Source organism: Hemitrygon akajei, chromosome 21 (assembly GCF_048418815.1).
Source record: "Hemitrygon akajei chromosome 21, sHemAka1.3, whole genome shotgun sequence".
NCBI lineage: Eukaryota > Metazoa > Chordata > Chondrichthyes > Myliobatiformes > Dasyatidae > Hemitrygon > Hemitrygon akajei.
Window position 1 is genome coordinate 45312758 of NC_133144.1, and position 21160 is coordinate 45333917.

Here is a 21160-nt window from a genome sequence, read left to right on the forward strand (position 1 = left end):
ACCTGTGGCCAATTCGGCTGCAGGTGTTTATAAGGGGCTGTGGGACGGAGACTGGGCGGGTGGTCGTTTTGTTCTGTATCCTGTTCTGCCCTGCTTGGAATCCTGTCCTGCCCTGGTTGCTGGACTGTTCTGTATATGCTCTATCCGGTTGGTCTTGTTCCCCTGCTTCTCTCCTGTGCGCTGGTCCCGCTGGTCCGCATTATTCTCCTTGCTTGCGCTGCCACGCTGTCGGTTGCCTTTCCCAATTTACCAATGTACCCAGTGGATCACTGTAGTTTTTCTGCTTATCCTGGACCCAGCTTCCTACTCGTTGCCTCCGTTGGGCGGGTCCAACCGGGCTGCCGCTGCCTGGCGGGGGTTCTGCCCCCTCCTACCCGTTGCCTCCGTCGGGCGGGTCTGGCTGGACTGCCGCTGCCCGGCGGGGGTTCTGCCCCTTCCACCTATTGCTCCCTAAGGGTTGTGCCCCACACCTGCCCAGGTGTCCGCGACTGGCCCAGGCCTCTGTTTTCTGCCTGGGAGGCAGCCCTGCCCGGGATCCATGCGACCCACCCTAGGGACTCCTACCCTTTCCTCCCCTCGTTTCCCATGGATTGTGCCCCGCACCTGCCCAGGTGTCCGTGACTGGCCCAGGCTTCTGTGATCCCGCCTGGGAGGCGGCCCTGCCCGGGATCCCTGCGGCCCGCCATGAGGGATCTGCCTGCCCCGAACCGTGGGATCTGCCTGCCTGCCTGCCTGGTCTGAACTCTGGGATCCCCCCCGCCTGGTCTGAACTCTGGGATCCCCCCCGCCTGGTTTGAACTCTGGGATCCCCCCCGCCTGGTTTGAACTCTGGGATCCCCCCCGCCTGGTCTGAACTCTGGGATCCCCCCGCCTGGTCTGAACTCTGGGATTCCCCCCGCCTGCATTAACCCTTAAATGCCATGGCATCCCCATCCTGTCCTCCCCCTAGTACTTCAGTGTCTGCATCCTGCGTTTGGGTCCATCCGGCCCCGGTTCCTGACATTACCTTCTGCTCTAGAATCTAAGGTGATAGGGAAGATGACCACCATAACCTCGACAGTCAACTCCTCTGCACACTAGGATGTGGGTCGTCAGGTCCTTGAGATTTATTGCCTTTCATTCCCATTAATTCCCTCAATTTCTTTATAAACTAAAGCTAATTTCTTTGACTCCTCATTCATACAAGACCTCCTGTTCTCCGTTATTTCTTGCATGGTTCCATGCCCTCTTCTATTAACTTCACTGTCGTGTACTTCTTCCTGTACTTTAGTAAACGTTCTTTTTAAACATTTATAGGTGCATTTACAGTCTGTTTTCACAGCTCTTCCCAGTCTACTAATTTTATCTCTCATTTCTTTATCAAAGCTTCAGTTCTCATTGTTGAATTCTGGAAAAAAAATCCAGTCCATGGCAATATTATTAACATGCTTCATTAATTTAATATTATATTTAACTTTTCTTCAGTGGATACAGCAGAACCTACTTTTCCTGATAGTTCTATTTTGCCTGAACGGGGAAATCTATAGCTTTAAGGAATGTATCTTGTATTGTTTATTTCCTGTCATACTTTTTAAAAAAATGTAATTTCTAAATCTGCCATGGCCAACTCATGTCGCACATCTTCAAAATTCCCTTTATTAAACCATATCACTTTCAATTTTTATATAAAACGCAATCATGTTTTGATTACTATCTCCTCAAAGCTCTTCAACTAAAAATTCAATTGTAGGACTCGGAAGTGTGATATCAGAGCTGACAAGGTAATGGAATCTATAGGCATAAACTTGGTGCTTTCACGCATTGTGTCATTATATTATTAAATAACATTTTCTTACTTGCACAGTCTCCTGATCAGATCTGCTGGTCGTTTGGGGATCTGTTTTGGAAAATCCACTTGCTCCATTCCCTTCAAAATCATATTGTAAATTTCAATAGGATCAGGTCCAGTAAAAGGAGGACTGAGGAGACAGAAAGAAACATCCATGGATTTATTTAGTTCCGCATCATAGACAGAAACCTGGGACACCCTTGATGATTAGTGACTGCAGGACCGTTCACAAGCAATAAAGTTGCATTAAAATCTTAAATGGCAGCTTTGCAAAGAACCAGAAAATATGACAGAATGGGAGAAAGGGGAAACAAGTGAGTTTTGGATCCAGCACCTTCACCAACATGCTAATCCTTCAAGAGATGAAACGGTGTTAATGCCTCTCTGATTGCCATGAAAATGGAGGAATAATTGCCAGAAAAAGAGATAATCTCTGTAACAAAATCATGAATCAATTACAGACTACCTCCATTCATCTGCAATTATGACCCTGAGATTTCAATTGCCTGTTACTTTGATTCTCCATCATAATCCCACTGTGACCTTTGACCTTGGCCTCTTACACTGTTCCAATGATGAACATCATTGAGCCGCATCTCACTTTCTGAAATCAACACCGAATTCAGTGATTTCAGATTACCTGCCATTCCTGTCTAGTATCTCACATTTCCAGGATTCACAGTCTTTTTTTGTAACCACCTCAGGTTATTTCATATTTCTTTCCTTTCTCTTATTTAAGTTTCATTCAGCCATAGCTTCCATTATTCACTAGCTTAAACCATCCTCTCCTGGCAGGCACTACTACCAACTGTGTCAGTCAATATCTCCTGATCTCCATTCTGTCAGAGACCTTCTCTGTCCTTCTTTCTAACCTCCTTTCCTTTTATTTGCAACTTAAAACAAATTTGATTTCTATTTCCCCAATTCTGCCGAGAAAAAGTGTTGGGAAGAAAATCCCAATTTAAAAAAATAAGGAGGCAAATTTCAAAATGGATACAAGATACCCAGAAATGTGTTGGTATTGGCATTGGTCTGGTTTACTATTGTCATATGTACCAAGATACAATGAAAAGTTCGTCGTCCATCCAATATGCAATGGTTAGTTTGTGCAAAAACTTTGTGCTGTGCAATTTTTTGCCCAGTGACGACAGCACATGCCCACTGAATAATTTCTTCAATAAAAACAGCAGAAGTAAGCCAGTTCTAAAATCTGCAGATAAATCATCACAAAGTTTACGTTGTCAACACCATCCACATCAGAAAGTGGAAAAGGAAATGTGTTTCTATATGATCGTGAAATATTCTTATGCCAATGAGGTAGAGGGCGACAACCTTTTGGGCACAGTTTAAATTCCTTTCACAGTAGTAGCACACCTTAGAGGGAACATTCTGTTTATATAAGTCAAAACATTACACAGTTGTAAATGGAGCTAGAATTAGATAAACAAATAAAAATGCTGAGTGAAATGTAACAGCTACTGAATAAGTACAATGCTGATAATCGATAAAGTGCAAAGGTACTAACGATGTAGACTGTGAGGCAAAGACTCTATCTTATTGTACAAGAGGTCCATTCAAGATATGATAACACTGATATAAAAGCTGATTGTGTGGTGGTATGTGCTTTCAGGATTTAGTATTTCTGCATGATGGGAGAGGGAAAGAGGGTACGTGTAGGGTTAAAAAACATAGAAAACCTATAGCACAGTACAGGCCCTTCAGCCCACAATGCTGTGCCGAACATGTACTTAATTTAGAAATTACATCCGGATACCCATAGCCCTCTATTTTCTAAGCTCCATGCACCTGTCCAGGAGCCTCTTAAAAGACTCTATTGTATCCGCCTCCACCATTGTTGCCACCAGCCCATTTCATGCACTCACCACTCTCTGCGTAAAATACTTACCCCTGACTTCGCCTCTGTACCTACTCCCAAGCACCTTCAAACTATGCCCTCTTGTGTTAGCCATTTCAGCCCTGGGAAAAAGGCTCTGTCTATCCACACAATCTTATACACCTCTATCAGGTCACCTCCGCCGCTCCAAAAAGGCCGAGTTCACTCATAAGGCATGCTCCCTAATCCAGGCAACATCCTTGTAAATCTCCTCTGCACCCTTTCTATAGTTTCCACATCCTTCCTGTAATGAGGTGACCAGAACTGGGCACAGTACTCCAACTGGGGTCTGACCAGGCTCCTATGTAGCTGCAACATTACCCCTCAGCTCTTAAACTCAATCCCACAGTTGATGAAGGCCAATACACCGTATGCGTTCTTAACTACAGAGTCAACCTGTGCAACTGCTTTGAGTGTCCTATGGACTCGGACCCCAAGATCCCTCTGCTCCTCCACACTGCCAAGAGTTTTACCATTAATACTATATTCTGCCATCATATTTGACCTACCAAAATGAACCACCTCACACTTATCTGGGCTGAACTCCATCTGCCACTTCTCAGCCCAGTTTGGCATCCTATCAATGTCCCACTACAACCTCTGACAGCCCTCCACACTATCCACAACACCCCCAACCTTTGTGTCATCAGCAAATTTAGTAACCCATCCCTCCACTTCTTCATTCAGGTCATTTATAAAAATCATTAAGAGTAAGGGTCCCAGAACAGATCCCTGAGGCACTCCACTGGTGACTGACCTCCATGCAGAATATGACCCGTCTACAACCACTCTTTGCATTCTGTGTCCAAGCCAGTTCTGGATCCACAAAGCAATGTCCCCTTGGATCTCATGCCTCCCTGATTTCTCAATAAGCCTTGCAAGGGGTACCTTATCAAATGCCTTGCTGATTGGTGGGGTCTTTAATATGCTGCCTGCTTTACTGAGGCAGCGAGAAACATAGATAGGGTCCATAGAGCACAAAATTTCTCTATTCCAGGTCAACCCAAAATCCATTGCTCGGTATTGATTTTGTTTTAGAGCTGTGTGAATGAATTGCTGTTCATACTGGAAGATCTACTCCTTGTGGAGTCTGAAAGTCCTGTTATATCCCATGTTCTCTCCCTGAGTTTGCTCATTCACAGTCACGGCACCTTTGTTCCTTCATTGGCAGCCATGCCTTCAGCTGCTTGTTGCCCCAGCTTTGTTCTTCCCTCCTTACACCTGCTGCCCCCTTTGATGCATTAGGAAAAGAAAGGAGGTGCAGAGAACGGGCTCCTGGTTGACTTTCAATTGGAGAGGGCCCCATGCTACAATACAAAAGGGAGGTCTGAGGGGTGCCTTGAAGGAGGTTGTTAAGATTTCAAAAGGGTTTGATAGGGTGGATATACAGTAGATGTGTCCGCATGTGGCCAAGAACAGAAATGGGGTCAATAAGTAAAGTAGTTATTATTGAACCCAACAGAAACTGGGGAGTGAACTTAAAGAACTCTCTTTTCTTGTACTATTTGTGGTGGCCCTGCTTTCCCCCAGGTGCATTATCTCAGACTTGGGATTGAATTCCATGTCACATTTTATTACTCACTTTACCAGTCCACTGAAAACTTTGGATGGGTTGAAATTTTCTCTCTATCAACCACTGCACTAGATTGGACACAATGAATGGCAAGAGACTTGGTCCTGAGGTTTCTAGAACTCCCCTGCTAGCTTCCTCCCACTCACTAAAATTACAGCTAAGTGATTTACGTGTATTGAAAGCCCTGTTACTAAAGAATCATCTCTTGGATTGTTTGGCTTTCATTTGCAAAGAAAAAAAATTATGAATTGTATTATATTCACATAATTTTTCCAATTGAATATTCTGCTAAAAGGAAAGCATTGTTGGACATTTCTAAATAGAACTACTTAGTTACAAAAATATCAGCTGAATGCCTTTAGTGTTCTGAGAGATCTCAGCCTGGCTGCTGTGCAATGTGTATGTGAGGTGGTACATCCCCACCATGGAACAGACTAAATTTAGACCATTCTTCACTCCATGCACCTTCTCCCTATGACCATGAGGGTTTCCTATGGATACTCCAAAGACAGAGAACATAGTACAGGACAGCACAGGGAACTTGTGTCCTTCAGCCCATGATGTTGTGCCAAACTAATTAAATGCTTAACCCAACTGATCCCTTCTGCCTACACAAAGTTATCCGTCCACTCTCTGCATTCATGAGCCTCCATTGCACTTGTCTTCACCACCACCCCTGCCAGCCAGCTCCAGGCATTCACCACTCTGTGATAAAAACTTGCCCTGAACATCTCCCCTTTGACCTTAACTTAAATGCATGCCCTCTGGTATTACATATTACGACGCTGTAGAAAGGAAACCAGCTGTCTTCTTTATCAATGGCTCTTATGTTCTTACAGACTTTGACCAGATCTTCCTTCAGTCTCTGTCATGCCAGAGAAAACAGTCCTGGTTTGCCAAACATCTCTATGCTTTGGTAGGTTAATTGGCCCCTGTGAATTGCCCCTAGCATGCAGATGAGAGGTGGAACCTGGAAGAGGGGTGAGTTGATGGGAATGTGGGGAGAATCAAATGGGATTAGTCCATGATTGATGCGGATAGGTGTTTAATAGTCAGACTGGGATGAAGGGCTTGTTCTGGGCTGTGTAGCTCCATGATTTTTGCATGGTTAGAAGTGGATTGCATATTCTTGAGTGTCACAGCACAGGTTGGTCCCTTCCTACAACACGAGGCAGATATTTATGATGTACCCAAACTTCAAGTCCCACAGAACAATCCAGTCAATTTTCTTCTAGAACATAAAACAGTGCAAGCCCTTTGGCCTGTGATATTGTGCCAAAACTTTTCATTTTTCAGCAAAGTTGTAGTACGTAGCATATAAAAGCACGGTGCTATACAATCTAACTTTCTAGGCATCCAAGGCTAAAGGGTAAGTATCAAAGAAAGGGAATGTAGACAGTTCCTTCAAATAACCTACACAGGCCCAGTGGGCTATATGGTCTTGTGTCACACAGAGTCATGATCTAGCTTGTGTTAAATCACTTTAAATGGTCATTGTACGAGAGTGCCTGTGTAAGTATGCCCTTTTGGAGGGCGTCAAGTGTGCATGTACCTGATGTGAATGTGCCCTGTGATATAAACATACTGCTTCAATGCTTACTTTCCAGTTAGAAGCTCATAGACCAGGATTCCAAGAGACCAATAATCTGCCCCAAAGTCATGTCCCTTATTCATGATGATCTCTGGAGCAACATACTCAGGGGTTCCACAGAATGTCCAGGTCTTCTTGCCCAGGCCAATACGCTTAGCAAAACCAAGATCAGCCTGAAAGAGAGAGGGGCAAAGCAACAGATATATAAATGAGTGATTGGCTGGAATATACAAAGCTATTTCCAGTCCACGATGGCCTGCTTTAGTGTATGGTGCCTCACAAGTGTTTAGGGTCGGGAATGAAAATCCACCCCAGCTCTTGCTTTTCCCTGCAGTAACACCAGGACATTCGTGGAACTAAAAGTCTTCCTACAAACTATACATACAAGGCTTGGGTTGTTTAGGACCTTATAAACATCCTTTGTTATTCGTCAAAGAGTTCCTCAAGGAGCTTTGGACTGATGACCCATTCATTTATAGCTCATCAAAAACACCTTGATTTATTAATCCTTTTTGAAATGACAATAAATTTAAACCCATTAATTCATTCCTTAACCTATATTAACTCCAGAATAAATTAAGTTGGTTGATCATTCCAATACTAGCTATTCATGTAGTAGCTTTTACATTCCCTTCACTGAGTAAAAGTAAAAATTTATGTGTCTAGGAAGAGGTTGTGAAATGTGTCAGGGCTGGCTCATTCTCTAAGTTCAACATGGAGAAAAGCAAAGTACAAACTGACCCATGAGAAGGAATTTGTTAACATCCTAATGTTAATATCTGCCCAAAGAAAATCAATAAATTAACAGATGCTGGAAACCTCAAATAGGAGCTTCTTGTCACCAACCTGACGAAGGGTTCTGAACCAGAAACACTAACTGTTTTTCTTTCCACAAATGCCGCCTAACCTTCTGATTGTTTCCAACATTTTCAGTTTCTATTTTAGTTGTCAGCATAATCTTTCCTATATCAACATCAGGTCCACCTAATGGGTCAAATGAGGCCAAGTGCAAACTAGAACTGCACCTGTTATTCTGCTATCCTGTTTGAGTAGTATACAGCCCAATGATATGGACATTGAATATTCCAATTTCAGGAAACCCACTCTCCTGTGATCCTTTCCCAATCCCACCAATTCTCACGGATTCACCCTGCTTGTATTTATTTTTTTGCATCTCTCCCCAACACTTTGCCCATTAACTAGACATATCCTTCCCCCATCTTATTCCATTTGCTATTATCCCTCTCTTTTCTGTTTCCACCAATCATCTACCAGCCTCTAGCTCTTCCTTCTCGTGGCTCCTCCTGGCTCCATCTGCCTATATTTTTTCTTAAGTTGTGTCCTGTGTCTCGTCTCAGCACTGTCAACTACGCACCCCCCCCCTTCACCTTCTCCATCTGCCATCATCTGGTTCCATCTATCACCTACTAGCCCCTGCCTCACTAGTCCTTCTGGAAGATGCTGGTTATCTTCACGCTGGACTCTCAGTCCTGATGTAGAATATCCATCAAAATCTTGACCATCCCTTTACCTCCACAGATACTGATGGACCCACTGAGTTTTTCCAGCAGTTTGCTTTTTGCTGATGTGCAATACAACATCAAAAATGTGTAGAATGATATAGAACAGAAAGCCATTCATCTCTTTGTGTCAATGCCACCTCTCTTTGAAAAAGCTATATGACTAATTGTACTCTTTTTCTACAGTACTACAAATGTTTCCTTTATGAGTGTTTATCTAATTCGCTTTCTGAAAGTTCAAGTGGAATCTGCTTCCACTTCCTACTCAGTCAGAGTATTCCAAATCGCAATAACTAACTGCATTAAAGACTTTGTTTTCTCCTCTCTCATCAGGTCTTTCAGCCAATGATTTTAAATGTGTGTTGCCGGGTTATTGGCCCCCCCCCCCTTTTCTGGCAAATAGATTCTATTTTATTTACCAAGAAACAAAGACATTCTAGAGATTAAAGAAGAATTTTTGCACATTCTGCAGTTTGAAAATGCACTCTCTGCATTTTTTTTCACGATGAGAGGTTCTGTGTTTCTCTCACAACGATGTTAAGGATTTTCATTAAAAACAAAGTCTCTGGTCAGATCACTGCCTACACAGCTTGGCAGTAGGAAGCATTATTTGACTGCTTTGGAATGAATGGTTCTTCAAAGCATGGGGTGAATCCAGAATTAAACCTCAAACCACTATGCATTTAGTACAGCTTATGGGTGTTGGAACATTAGTAAGTCACTGCAGCTGGGTTCTGGTCAGACCCCAGAGGACAGCAGAACAAGAGTCCCTAGAAAAGACATCACAGTTGAGTTTGACACTATAAAAAGCAGAAACCCGACAGGAGGCAATATATCCAAATCACTTGGAAGTTTAATTTAAAAATCGCTTTCTTCATCCTTTTCGGATGTTCTAAACTGTTTCATAAGCAACAGAAGTATGATCACTGTTGCAGTTGCACGATAAGTCCCCAGAAGAGAGATGTGTTAATGGGAAGTTCACCTGTTTTAGAAATTCGGGCAGTTGTAACTTGTGACCAGAAGATAGGCAGTAACTCCCATTTTTGTCTTCAGAATAGCACCACACTGCCTTTAATCTCTGTTCGAGAGGGCCGAATGACAAATGTGTAATAACCCAGACAATAAATGCTACATTGTACAGTTCAACATTTTAGTACCATCCAGAAATATGGTCCTCGAAAGGTAAAACATTTCTGGGCAAACTTTAAGGGGAATCTACAGTATATAAACACACAAGGCACAAAGGAACGGAAGGATGTGTTGGCTGGCTGTGAAGGTCCACGTGGATCATAAACATAAACATATGCACGTTGAAATGAGTGACCTGCTAAACTATTTTATTAAGACATTTATCAGTAATTCTAGCTCCAATTTCCAGAGAAATCCCCCCAAAACCACCACTGTCTCCTGCTTCAGCCAAGGTAAGATGCCCCAGGGGTGGTGGAATGCTCCTCCCCCACTCCTCAGTACCAGCCATAACCAGGGCAACCACTTGCACCCTCACATGCCAGTGAAAGTTATATATCAATAAGGACTTTGTCCAGTGACTGAAGGAAGTTGTTTCTGCACGGACATGAGTACAAAAGTGAGATTCAGGCTTCCCCCAGAGCAGCACATACCATCTTTACATATCCATCTGCGTCCAGCAGCAAGTTCTCAGGCTTGAGATCCCTGTAGACGATTCCTCTGTTGTGCAGGTAATCAAAAGCCTCTACCACACATCCAACACAAAACTTGGCTGTTGGTTCATTAAAGCAACACCTGCAAACAGAAGCACAGATTGAGCACCCCTAAAGGAAAGGGGATCTGTTTTCTCCCTTCTGCCTGATATGTTCTAATTGGAGGCTACAACCTATTAAGGCACTGCATAAATACATTGCTGTGGCAGCAGCTGCCATTGTTACCATTGTCATAATGTGGACTTGGAAAAACCGATCACCTCTGGATGGTTTGGGAAGATCAGTCAGTCAGGGGAAAGAATCCATCCAGCACTTTGTCCATTCACTGTCAGGATTAGCTCAGAGTCCAATTTCAATGCGGATATTTGTTTTTATTTATACAATAGTGAACACGCACTGGTATTCCCTTCATTTGGCATTGTGATTGGGATTTAATACCCTGAATGAGTTTCAAGGAAATCTTTTCATCTCGTAATTCCCAATCTGCAATATAACAGTGCTGAATGGTTGTTACCATCTCTCTATATCTTAACACCTTGTGGGAGCTTTTCATTGCCATTTCTATGAAATCACTTCTGAATGACATGGCTCTAATTGTAAGGTTATGTTCCCCTTTAGGCTTCTTTCTCCACTGGAGGAAGTCGTTGTTCACCACTGCTAACAAATCACTTAATCATTTTAAAGATAATCTGTTGATCTTCAAAGGAATGAAAGGAATTGTATACAAGTCTCCCTGAAAGAAATATCTTAAGACCTCTGTGGTGAATCTGTGTCGCAGCCTTTCTACACGTTAGAGATCAGGCACCATGGAAACCCAGCAGTTAGCATGATGCTATTATGTCTCGGGGCATCAGAGTTCAACTCTGGAACTATCAGTAAAAAGTTTGTATGTCATTCCTGTGAGTGTGTGCATTTCCTCCAGGTGCTCCAGTTCCCTCCCACAATCCAAAGATGTACTGGTTATTAGGCTAATTGGTCATTGTAAATGTCCTGTGGTTAGGCTAAGGTTTAATAGATGCAATGCTGGGCAGTGTGGAAAAAAGCTGTAAGCCAAAGCTGTTTCCCTTTACATAGATGCTGCCTGACCTACTAAATATTCCCAGTACTTACTACTTACATTTTTTTTTTAAGGCCAATAGACCAGGTGAGGTTGTCAGATCCATAGTAAGACAATGACTATGTACAACTGACATCTAGCTTGTAACCTTTGTATTCTAATTCTCTGTAACCTTAGCCATGTGTATCACATATATATTATGTTTCTATACAGTGATATGTATTGGACAGACGTGAACTGTTGTAAGTGCATTCAATCAGGGAACATAAAAATGACATACACTCACATGTCACGTAGGACGCTCCACAGCTCTCCTCCCAGACACGCCTCCAGAAGCAGGTACACGTACTTGGAATCTCGAAAAGTTCGGTACAATCTACAAGTGAAAATAAGATCATCTTTAGATATTTTCACCTTTTATTTTTGTAAGAGGCTTGCAACAGAACTTATTCTTTTCTCCATATGTCAAATTATTAGTTTAACTTCTTGTTGAGTGGTGAGAAATGGCAAATGATTCTGTCAGGGCAGTCCCTTAGATTTGAAACTGGGGGTGCTACATTCTGCCTTCTTTTTCCTCTCCTTGGCTCTTGTGGAGTTTGGGTTACAAACTGAGAAACAAGCTCAGGAAATTAAACTGTCAGAACAAACAATCTGTTGGACCTGCCAGTGGGTCCTGATGCAGGTTTTCAAACCAAAGCTTTGACAATTCCTTTCCTCCCACAGATGCTGTTTCAGCTGTTGAATTCCTCTTGCAGATTGCTTGTTTCTACAGACATCATAAAGATGCTGAGGGGAAGCTGTTGGGAACAATGAATATAGGAATCGAAAATTCCCACTCACCAGATGGGAATAACATTGTGTGTGAGATGGAGTCGGCAAGGAAAATTCTTTGTCCAAACCATAACTAAGTAGAAAAACAGCAGCTAAGAAGGATCACAATATGCTTTACACAACTAAGTGTGTAAATACACTCAGTGGCCACTTTATTAGGTACACCTTTAAACCTGCTTGTTAATGCAAATATCTAATCAGCCAATCATGTGGCACGTAACTCAGTGCATAAAAGCATACTGACATGGTCAAGAGCTTCAGTTGTTGTGCAGACCAAACATCAGAATGGGGAAGAAATGTGATCTAAGTGACTCTGACTATGGAATGATTGTTGGTGCCAGACAGGGTGGTTTGAGTATCTCAGAAATTGCTGATCTGAGATCTTCCTGTCTCTAGAGTTTACAGAGATTGGTGCAGCAGACAACAAAAAAATCCAGTGAATGGCAGTTATGCGGGCGAAAACACTTTGTTAATGAGAGAGGTTAGAAGAGAATGGCCAGAGTGGTTCAAGCTGACAGGAAGGCAACAGTAACTCAAGTAACCATGTGCCACAATAGTGGTGTGTCGAAGAGCACCTCTGAACTCGCAATGAAACTTGAAGTGGATAGCCTACAGCAGCAGAAGACAACAAACATACACTCAGTTGTTATTTTATTAGATACCTCCCGTACCAAATAAAGTGGCCATTGAGTGGACATCTCACGGTTGTGCCTTCAACTGCAAAGACTCCAGGATCTGTAATTTCTTTGCTAAACCTCTCCACACCTCTGCTTTTCTTTTCATTTTTAATACCTTCTACTTTCACTATGCATTCTGTTATTTTCTCTAATAAATGATTCTGTAGCCTTTGGCAGGTCAGGCAGCATTTGTGAAGAAAGAAACATTCACTATTTCAGATTTAGAAATAGGAGTTCTGATAAATGGTTACTAACCTAAAACTAACATCGTTACTTCCTCCACAGATGCTGCCTGGCCTAATTAAATTTTCGTGCATTATCTATTCTTGTTTTGGATTTATTATATATGCAGTTTTTTTCTTTATACATATTAACTTTTAGTATATTCTTTATACATATTATACATAGGTCTTTTCACCTTGCTAAAGGTGATAAATGTATGGAGGTTGTTGTTCATTTTTGTGAGAATAGTATTCTTATCTCCAAACACCATCTGCTTTGCTTTCTGCTTATCCAATCTCTCCTCTCCCTCATGAGATTAATTACTTTCTGAGCGATACGGTTTTAATCAAAAGGAAAACTACCAATTGAAACCAAACCATGAATTTGTTTTCTATCACAATGCAATGGCTGAATTAAGATAAAGAATGGAGAAAAGATAAAGAATACTGAAAAGAGAAAGGCAATTTAGCCAGAAGGCTAACTTGTAATGAAGTCTTGGTAAATTTTAGAGGTTTATTAGAGTAATCTCCCAGAGAATTCATTCTAATTTCCACCTCTGCCTGAGTGAGTTAATCATGGTTTTTATTCGAGTTCCTTTGATTCCCAAGTGCCTGCTGAATCTCCCAATTAAGACTGAAATATGAGTTAGTCTCTGTGCTGTACTGCCTGGCTTGACCATGTAAATGGTCATTAGTGTTTTGCTCTTTATGCTGCCCCAAGTTCAATGTTTTTGATCTGAAGTGGAAGGTTATGAAGGAGAAATTGTATTGTGGAGCAGATGAAGTACAAAAAAAAACAAGAAAGATCATGATGAAACATACAATATTAATCAAAACAGACTCTGAGAGGTTGTTTATAATAATTAGATTTATTTATTAATAGCAGAAACATAATAGATCTACTTTGAATTTTGCCAAGGAAGTAATATACTAGATTGAAATTTCCTATTCTATCAACTAAGCTTGTTAAAGATGTGCTATTACAGTACAGAATAATGATGTTAATTACTTTTGTATAGTTGATTTAGATTGTGTTTATTTATGCAAAGGATCTTAAGCCTTTGAGGTTTATTATTATCTGATGATGGCAGTTTGACAGTGAGACCTGTGTCAATTCTTGAGCTCATTCAAATGCGTTAAGAGTTTGTAAATTCAGTATTTTTATCCAGAGCTATGTAACAGAAATACACTGAAGCTCTGCATAAGTGGTGGAGGGAACACACATCACTCAACACCCCAGCCAGTCACTCTGTCAACCACCATCTGGCCCATCTGTAGAAGCCTGTGGTTCTCACATTGGCTTCATCAGTCTCTTCAGAACCCACAGAACCAAACTGGAAGCAAATTATCCTTGAGTTCAAGGAAATGATGAAGAAGAATAAATCTTTAAGTTACTGCAAAAATTCCTTTGCACTAGATTTCATGATGTGATGGTGATCATAACAAAAGCACGCAAGAAATATACTTCATAAGGAATTTGAGGAGATTTGGCATTTCATTAGAAACTTCAGCAAATTTCTACAGGAATTTTCTGGTATGGAGATGCTCAGGATTGGAAGAAGCTTCAGAGATTTGTAGACTCAACCAGCTCCATCATGAGCACTATCCTCCCCAACATTGAGGACACATTCCAAAAATGGTCCCTCAGGAAGGCGGCATCCTTCCTGAGGATGGTAAGGAGCCTCATCAACCATGACATGCCCTTTCCTTACTACTACCTTCAAGCAAAGATACAGGATCTTGATGATCCAATCTCAACATTTTAGGAAAAGCATCTTCTCCTCTGCCATCAGATTTCTGAATGATTCATGAACCTATGAACACTACATCGCTATTTCTCCTTTGTACTACTTAAGTATTTATTTTTTTATTGTGACTTATAATAATTTGTAATGCCTTCACTCTGTTGATGCCACAATTTTGCCATTTATGTCTTTTTTTTGAATGAATGAATGAATGAATGATCTTTATTGTCATTATACATAGATACAATGAAACTCAGTTTGGCTTCCTCTCAATTAAACAAAGCGGTAGATAAAAACAAGACAGTAATAGAAAAACAGTATTAAATAGATAAGTAGCAGAAAATAAGTTGCAGCAGCACCAGAATATCACAGTAATGCACAAAGCGCCATTAGTGCAAATATTTGAGTCCTTGTGGGTGCATGTGTGTGCTGATAGTTTCAGTCATTATTCTGTGGGAGTAGTGTGATGGAGGCCACAGCTCTGGGGTAGAAGCTGTTCCTCAGTCTATTTGTTCTGGCTTTTAGTGTCCTGAACCTTTTGCTGGACGGCAGGAAGTGGGTCAAACAGGAAGTGGCCGGGCTGTGTGGTGTCTCTGGTTATGCTGATTGCTTTCCTCCTGAGTCTGCTGGAATAGATGGTGTCCAGTCCTGGGAGCTCCATCCTGACAATTCGCTGGGCCGCCTTCACCACGCGATGCAGGTCTTGTCACTCAGCGGCTGTGCAGCTGACATAACACACTGTGGCGCTGCTGGTCAGGATGGTTACAATTGTGCTTCTGTAGAAGTTAAGCAACAGCTTTTGTGGGAGTTTGGCCTGTTTCAGCTTTCTGAGGTAGAAGAGTCTTTGTTGTGCCTTTTTTTTACAACCAGCGAGGTGTTGGTGGTGCATGTCAGCTGTTTTAACAACATAACTCCAAGGAACTTTAGGTTTTCCACACTTTCCACTACCTCTCCATGTTTAGGGAGTACTCTGTCCTTCGATCTCCTGAAGTCAATGATCATCTCTTTTGTTTTAGAAGTGTTAAGGACCAGGTTGTTGTCCTTACACCACTCCGTCCAATGATCCACCTTGAGCCTGTAGGCTGTTTCATTCTCGTCCGAGATCAGGCCAACCACTGTGGTATCATCTGCAAATTTAATTATGGAGTTGGAGGTGTAGATGGGGGTGCAGTCATGTGTGAAGAGTGTGTAGAGCATAGGGCTCAGCACACAGCCCTGCGGGGTACCTATTTTTAAGATGAGGGTGATGGAGGTGTGCTTACCAACTCTGACTTGCTGTGATCGGTCTGTGAAAAATTCCATGACACTTGAGCACAGGGAGGAACCAAGGCCAAGAGTGTTCAGATTGCTGACCAGTTAATGGGGGATGACTGTGTTAAATGCAGAACTGGAGTCCACAAATAACATCCTCACATAAGTGTTCGGTTCCTCCAAGTGAGTCAGAGCAATATGGAGGGCTGTTGTGATTGCATCCTCTGTGGAGCGGTTTGCCCGGTAGGCAAATTGGTGTTTGTCCAGATCAGGTGGGATTATAGCCTTAATGTGTGACAGCACAAGTTTCTCAAAGCACTTCATGTCAATGGCATTGGACCTGATTCTGATTCTTATGCTAAGGTCATTTCAGATTTATTTACAGAATACTTGCAGAAAATCCTGGAAGTCTTTTTCCATTCTTCCTGCACTGTATTAGCACAAGCTAAATACCTGCTAACGCCAAGCCCAACCCCAGTTAGAACACTGGAATGACACAGTGAAAAGGAACAAAGGGGATTGCAGAATCAGAGCTTGATCAGAGATGACAGAGCATTGCAATCCTGACGGACTATAGAGAAGAGCAGGTTGATTCAAAGATGTAATAAATGAGAGCAAAGGAATCATGTCTGAACTGCTGCTCTTCAAGATAATGGTGAATGTCATTTCCATGATGTTCAGTGACCTTATCCCAAATGAGAGCTGAAAGTATTCTCTTGCAATTCCAAACCCTCATACTTGCCTTCCTAATTCTGAAATTACTATATTACTTGCAACCCTATAAACTTCCTCTAATGTGCAATCTGGAGTTTGCAGGTTCAAATCCCATTCCAAAGTCTTGAGCACAACATTTTACACACTTATTCCAGAGCAATGTCGAGGGTGTGTTGTGCTGCCCGAGGTGTAGTAATTCAGGTGAAACATCAGGAACTAACTTCCTATTTGGATGAGAGGTTCTATGTTTGCAATTACCCCCCAAAATTAAAGCTAATATTTATCCCACAACCAACAGAAGATCAGATTAATATAGGAGGAAGTAGAAATAAGAGTAGACCATTCAGCCCACAAGCCTACCCACCACTGAATAAGATTATGGCAGGATCTTTTATATCAGCTTTCCTACACTAAACTCATGCACCATGCTGCAATTAATTTCTAAAGATGTGTTGACTACTGTCTCTTGGATAGAAAACTTCAAAGATTCTTTGCCCTCAGGTGAAAAACTTTCCTCTTAACTCTATCCTGTATGGCTCAGCTTTAACTTTGAGAATGTGATTCTTGGTTATAGGATTTTAGGTGAGAGGGGATGGGATACTTACTTTGCATCTACCCATTTAAGTCCTTTATGAATTTTATATATATTGCAATGAGATCTTCTGAATTCAAGATGGCACAGGAGACCTTGTCTGCTGATTTCAACTAATGACAAACCTGCCAATTCTGACACAACCCTTTGCTGATTGTATCTTGACTTATCTAAGTGTCTCCTTCATGTGAGCTTGAAAATTGTCTGCCACTTTTCCTACTGTCATTAAAAGTAATACATTTATTAGCTATTGCCTCGAGGAGTGTAGAGTAAACACAAGCAAGCTTTAACACTGAGGTTGGGTGAGACTAGAACTAGAGATCATGAGTAAAGGGTGAAAGGTGAAATGTTTACAGGGAACACAAAGGGAAACTTCTTCACTCAGAGGGTGATGAGAGTGTGGAATGAGCTGCCAGTGGAAATAGTGGATGCAGGTTCGATCTCAACATTTAATGGAGGGATATGAACAGCTATGGTCTGGTTGCAGGCCGGTGTGACTATGCAGAATAATGGTTCTACACAGACTAGATGGGCTGAAGGGACTGTTTTGTGCTGTAGTGTTCTATGACATTATGATGAGTTGCAATATTTTGAAACAATGGTAGATGCTTTGGAAACGCCTACTCATTCTTTCTTTGATTTGATTTCGAAATCCTCAGTTTATTTTTATACTATCCATCTGTGGATATTATACAATCTGTGTATCAGTAGTATACAAAATAAAATAAATCATTATAAAACAGTGCTTGTCGTTCCAGAATCATTGGCATTTATGACATACTTTGCAGCATTACCTATTATTTTTAAGTTATTCTAACATATTTTTTGATAAAAGACTCTTGTGTGTTCTTAGATGGGCAGCTGGAGCAGAAGGGTTTATTATCTTTGTTACATAACCCATTGCAAATCACTGATCTGACATAACAATTCATTTTGATCATAAATGTTCAGATTTTCTGCTGACATCTGAAAATGACATGTGCTTCAGATTTGGTCGAAGCTTTGACAAGTTGAAGGCACAAAACAGCAGGAGTGCTGGACACATAAATGCCAGAAGCTGAGTCTCAGTTTCATAAGGCAACTCTGACCATTTTCACCTTGGAAGGTTTGTGCAGGGAGAAATTAATTAAAGGCCAAGGAAGGAGCTAAAGCCATAGAGGCATGTTAGAGGAGAGATCAGGCAGCCAGATTTATCAAATTCAGTCTGGACATTAACGAACGTAATGAAAGTGAGCTCAATGTTGATAATCCGCCATGCATCCACCTCCTAGTCTAGCAAACAAAAGAGGCGGGGGAACACTTTAATGAGAGGAAATAAACTCTGATATATTGTTGCAAAACAAATCATCAAATACAATGTCTTATTCACACACGTCTGATTACCAGTTTAGCAAAAGTATAATCACGGTCAATCCTGAATAAGACTGGACTTCAGTTGTTAACTCAATAACCACAGCTGGAAGTCCATGCACACTGAAATAGATTTGGACACATTTGTACAGACACCTGCACACATATAACTCCATACATATTTATATATGCCCAATCACGGTATGTGCAAATTTTAAAAGGTCAAAAAGAAAAACACTTATAAACAGATACATACAGTACTTGCATGACATCAACATGCATTTGCATACTCATTTATGTATACTTACACAATTACACAGTGAAATACACAAGCATACAAACTTGTATAAACACCTAAACAAACATGTGCACACAAGTACACAAGCATTTAACCAAAATGTAACATTTACACTGGTAAATATAACTTTACATATATCAATGCACTCATATTCAGGCCAACATTACTAATCTAACACTGAACACCAGTGTGTACACACACACACACACACACACACACACACGAAAATGGCTGGATAAAGTGCATACTCTCAGTCACACTATGGGGTACACCTGTTAGTCATGCAAATATCTTATCAGCCAATCACGTAGCAGAACTCAATGCATAAAAGCACGCAGACATGGTCAAGAGGTTTAGTTGTTGTTCAGACCAAACATCAGAATGGGGAAGAAATGCAAAAAACAAAAACATCCAGTGAGTGGCAGTTCTGACGGAAGAAAAACTCCTTGTAAATGAGAGAGGTCAGAGAAGAATGGCCAAACTGGTTTAAACTGACATGAAGGCGACAGTATTTCAAATAACCACGCGTTACAACAGTGGTGTGCAGAAGAGCATCCCTGTACACACAACAGTTCGAAACTTGAAATGGATGGGCAACAGCAACAGAAGACCACACCAGGTGCCCACTAAAATAGCAACAGAGTTTATGACCTAGTCATAATTACATAAACATTTACACAGTTACATGCATGCTCACAAGTACATATAAATGTATGCACATCGATAGACTCACACACATGCCTATCTTCCCAATCTGTACATCATACCAGTTTTCACACACACACACCCACGCAAAGTGCACATGCACACATGTAAACACTTGAATCAGGATATAATCAGTCTTAAGAATGATTGGAAAGTGCACACATCTGGCTTCAAACCCTAAATGTCCTCTAGAGAATGAAGCTTCACTCACCTTACAATGAACTGGGATTTGGTCTGAAGCAGAATGTTCTTCTCCGAGTAGACGTGCTCTTGTTGCCGAGTATCCACAATGTGTTTCTTTTTGATGCATTTCAGGGCAAAGGTGACATCTTCGTCCTTCAGTTTCACCTGGAAAGGCAACAAATTGTACAGCACATTTCAGTTACAGTTGCCGTATCAGACATAAAAACAGGACTGATAATCTTATCCTCTTTGCTCACCGTCAGTATGATGCATCATAAAATGTACTCAGTAGCCACTTTATTAGGTAACCCCTGTACCTAATAAAGTGGCCTCTGAGTGTATGATCATGGTGTTCTGCTACAGGAGCCCATCCACGTCAAGGTTCTATGTGTTGTGCTTTCAGAGATACTCTTCTGCACACCACTGTTGTATTGCGTTCTTATTTGAATTAGTCACCTTCCTGTCAGCTTGAACCAGCCTGGCCATTCTCCGCTGAACTCTCTCATTATGGAACAGCTGCTCACTGGATGATTTTTTTGTTTTTTGCACCATTTTCTGTAAACTCTAGAGACTGTTATGCATGAAAATCCTAGCAGTTCAGCAGTTACTGTGATACTCAAACCACCCTATCTGGCACCAACAACCATTCCACAGTTAAAGTCACTTAGATCATATCTCTTTCCCCTTCTGATGTTTGGTCTGAACAACTGAAGCTCTTGACCATGCCTGCATGCTTTGATGCATTGAGATGCTGCCACATGATTGGCTGATAATATATTTATATTAGCAAGCAGGTGTACAGGTGTACCTAATAAAGTGGCCACTGAGGGCACATTACAGCTAATGCTTGTGAACTGCAACATGAACATTTATTATGTAAATTGTCGAGCAGTTGTGCAAACAGCATTTAGTTTGGAAAGGAATTGTTACATGGAACAACCCATAAGCAGCTGTGCACGCACTGAGGAAACTGTAGCTATGTCTGTGTGATATCTCATGATCAACATGTGTGCAACACGTCAACAGCTGGCATATTCAAGAGTGAAGTGCCACACCAAAGCATTTTGCATTGAAATTTCATTAAAAGTCCCTGCCAGCAACTGTGTTACCATCAATGTTGTATCAGTTTATATTAAGTCTGAAAAGCAATTCAATAGCTGGTTGATTGGTTTACTTTCATCTGTACCATTAAGACATCATATGACAACTATGCCCTCCATGTCCTCAAACATCCTCTATCACTCTCCTTCCAATCCCACTTACCAGATCTACACGGCCAAAACCTCCCATGCCCAGCGTCACAATGACTTCAAAATGTCTGGCAGGGAATGTGTCTGAAAACTTGGCCACCTTTTCCCTCAGTCGCGTGACTTCAACAGACTCAGAGGAAACCTGCTGTGGAGTTGTGAGGAGCCTTTGGAAATAAAGGGAATCTGAGTTTACTTGGTAGT

The 21160-nt window shown here is 41.5% G+C and overlaps 1 protein-coding gene across 3 annotated transcripts in view; it reads right to left on the bottom strand.

Moving 5' to 3' along the window:
- prkg2l (protein kinase cGMP-dependent 2, like) overlaps positions 1–21160 on the bottom strand; it is a 58383-nt gene that overhangs the window by 9484 nt on the left and 27739 nt on the right. For all 3 annotated transcript variants that reach the window (XM_073025331.1, XM_073025332.1, XM_073025333.1), the window contains exons 11-16: positions 20973–21123; positions 19738–19874; positions 11429–11518; positions 10026–10167; positions 6896–7059; positions 1836–1958 (exon numbers count right to left, since the gene is read on the bottom strand). In XM_073025331.1, the coding sequence (XP_072881432.1) occupies positions 1836–1958; positions 6896–7059; positions 10026–10167; positions 11429–11518; positions 19738–19874; positions 20973–21123 (807 nt within the window). The remainder of the gene's footprint in view (positions 1–1835; positions 1959–6895; positions 7060–10025; positions 10168–11428; positions 11519–19737; positions 19875–20972; positions 21124–21160) is intronic.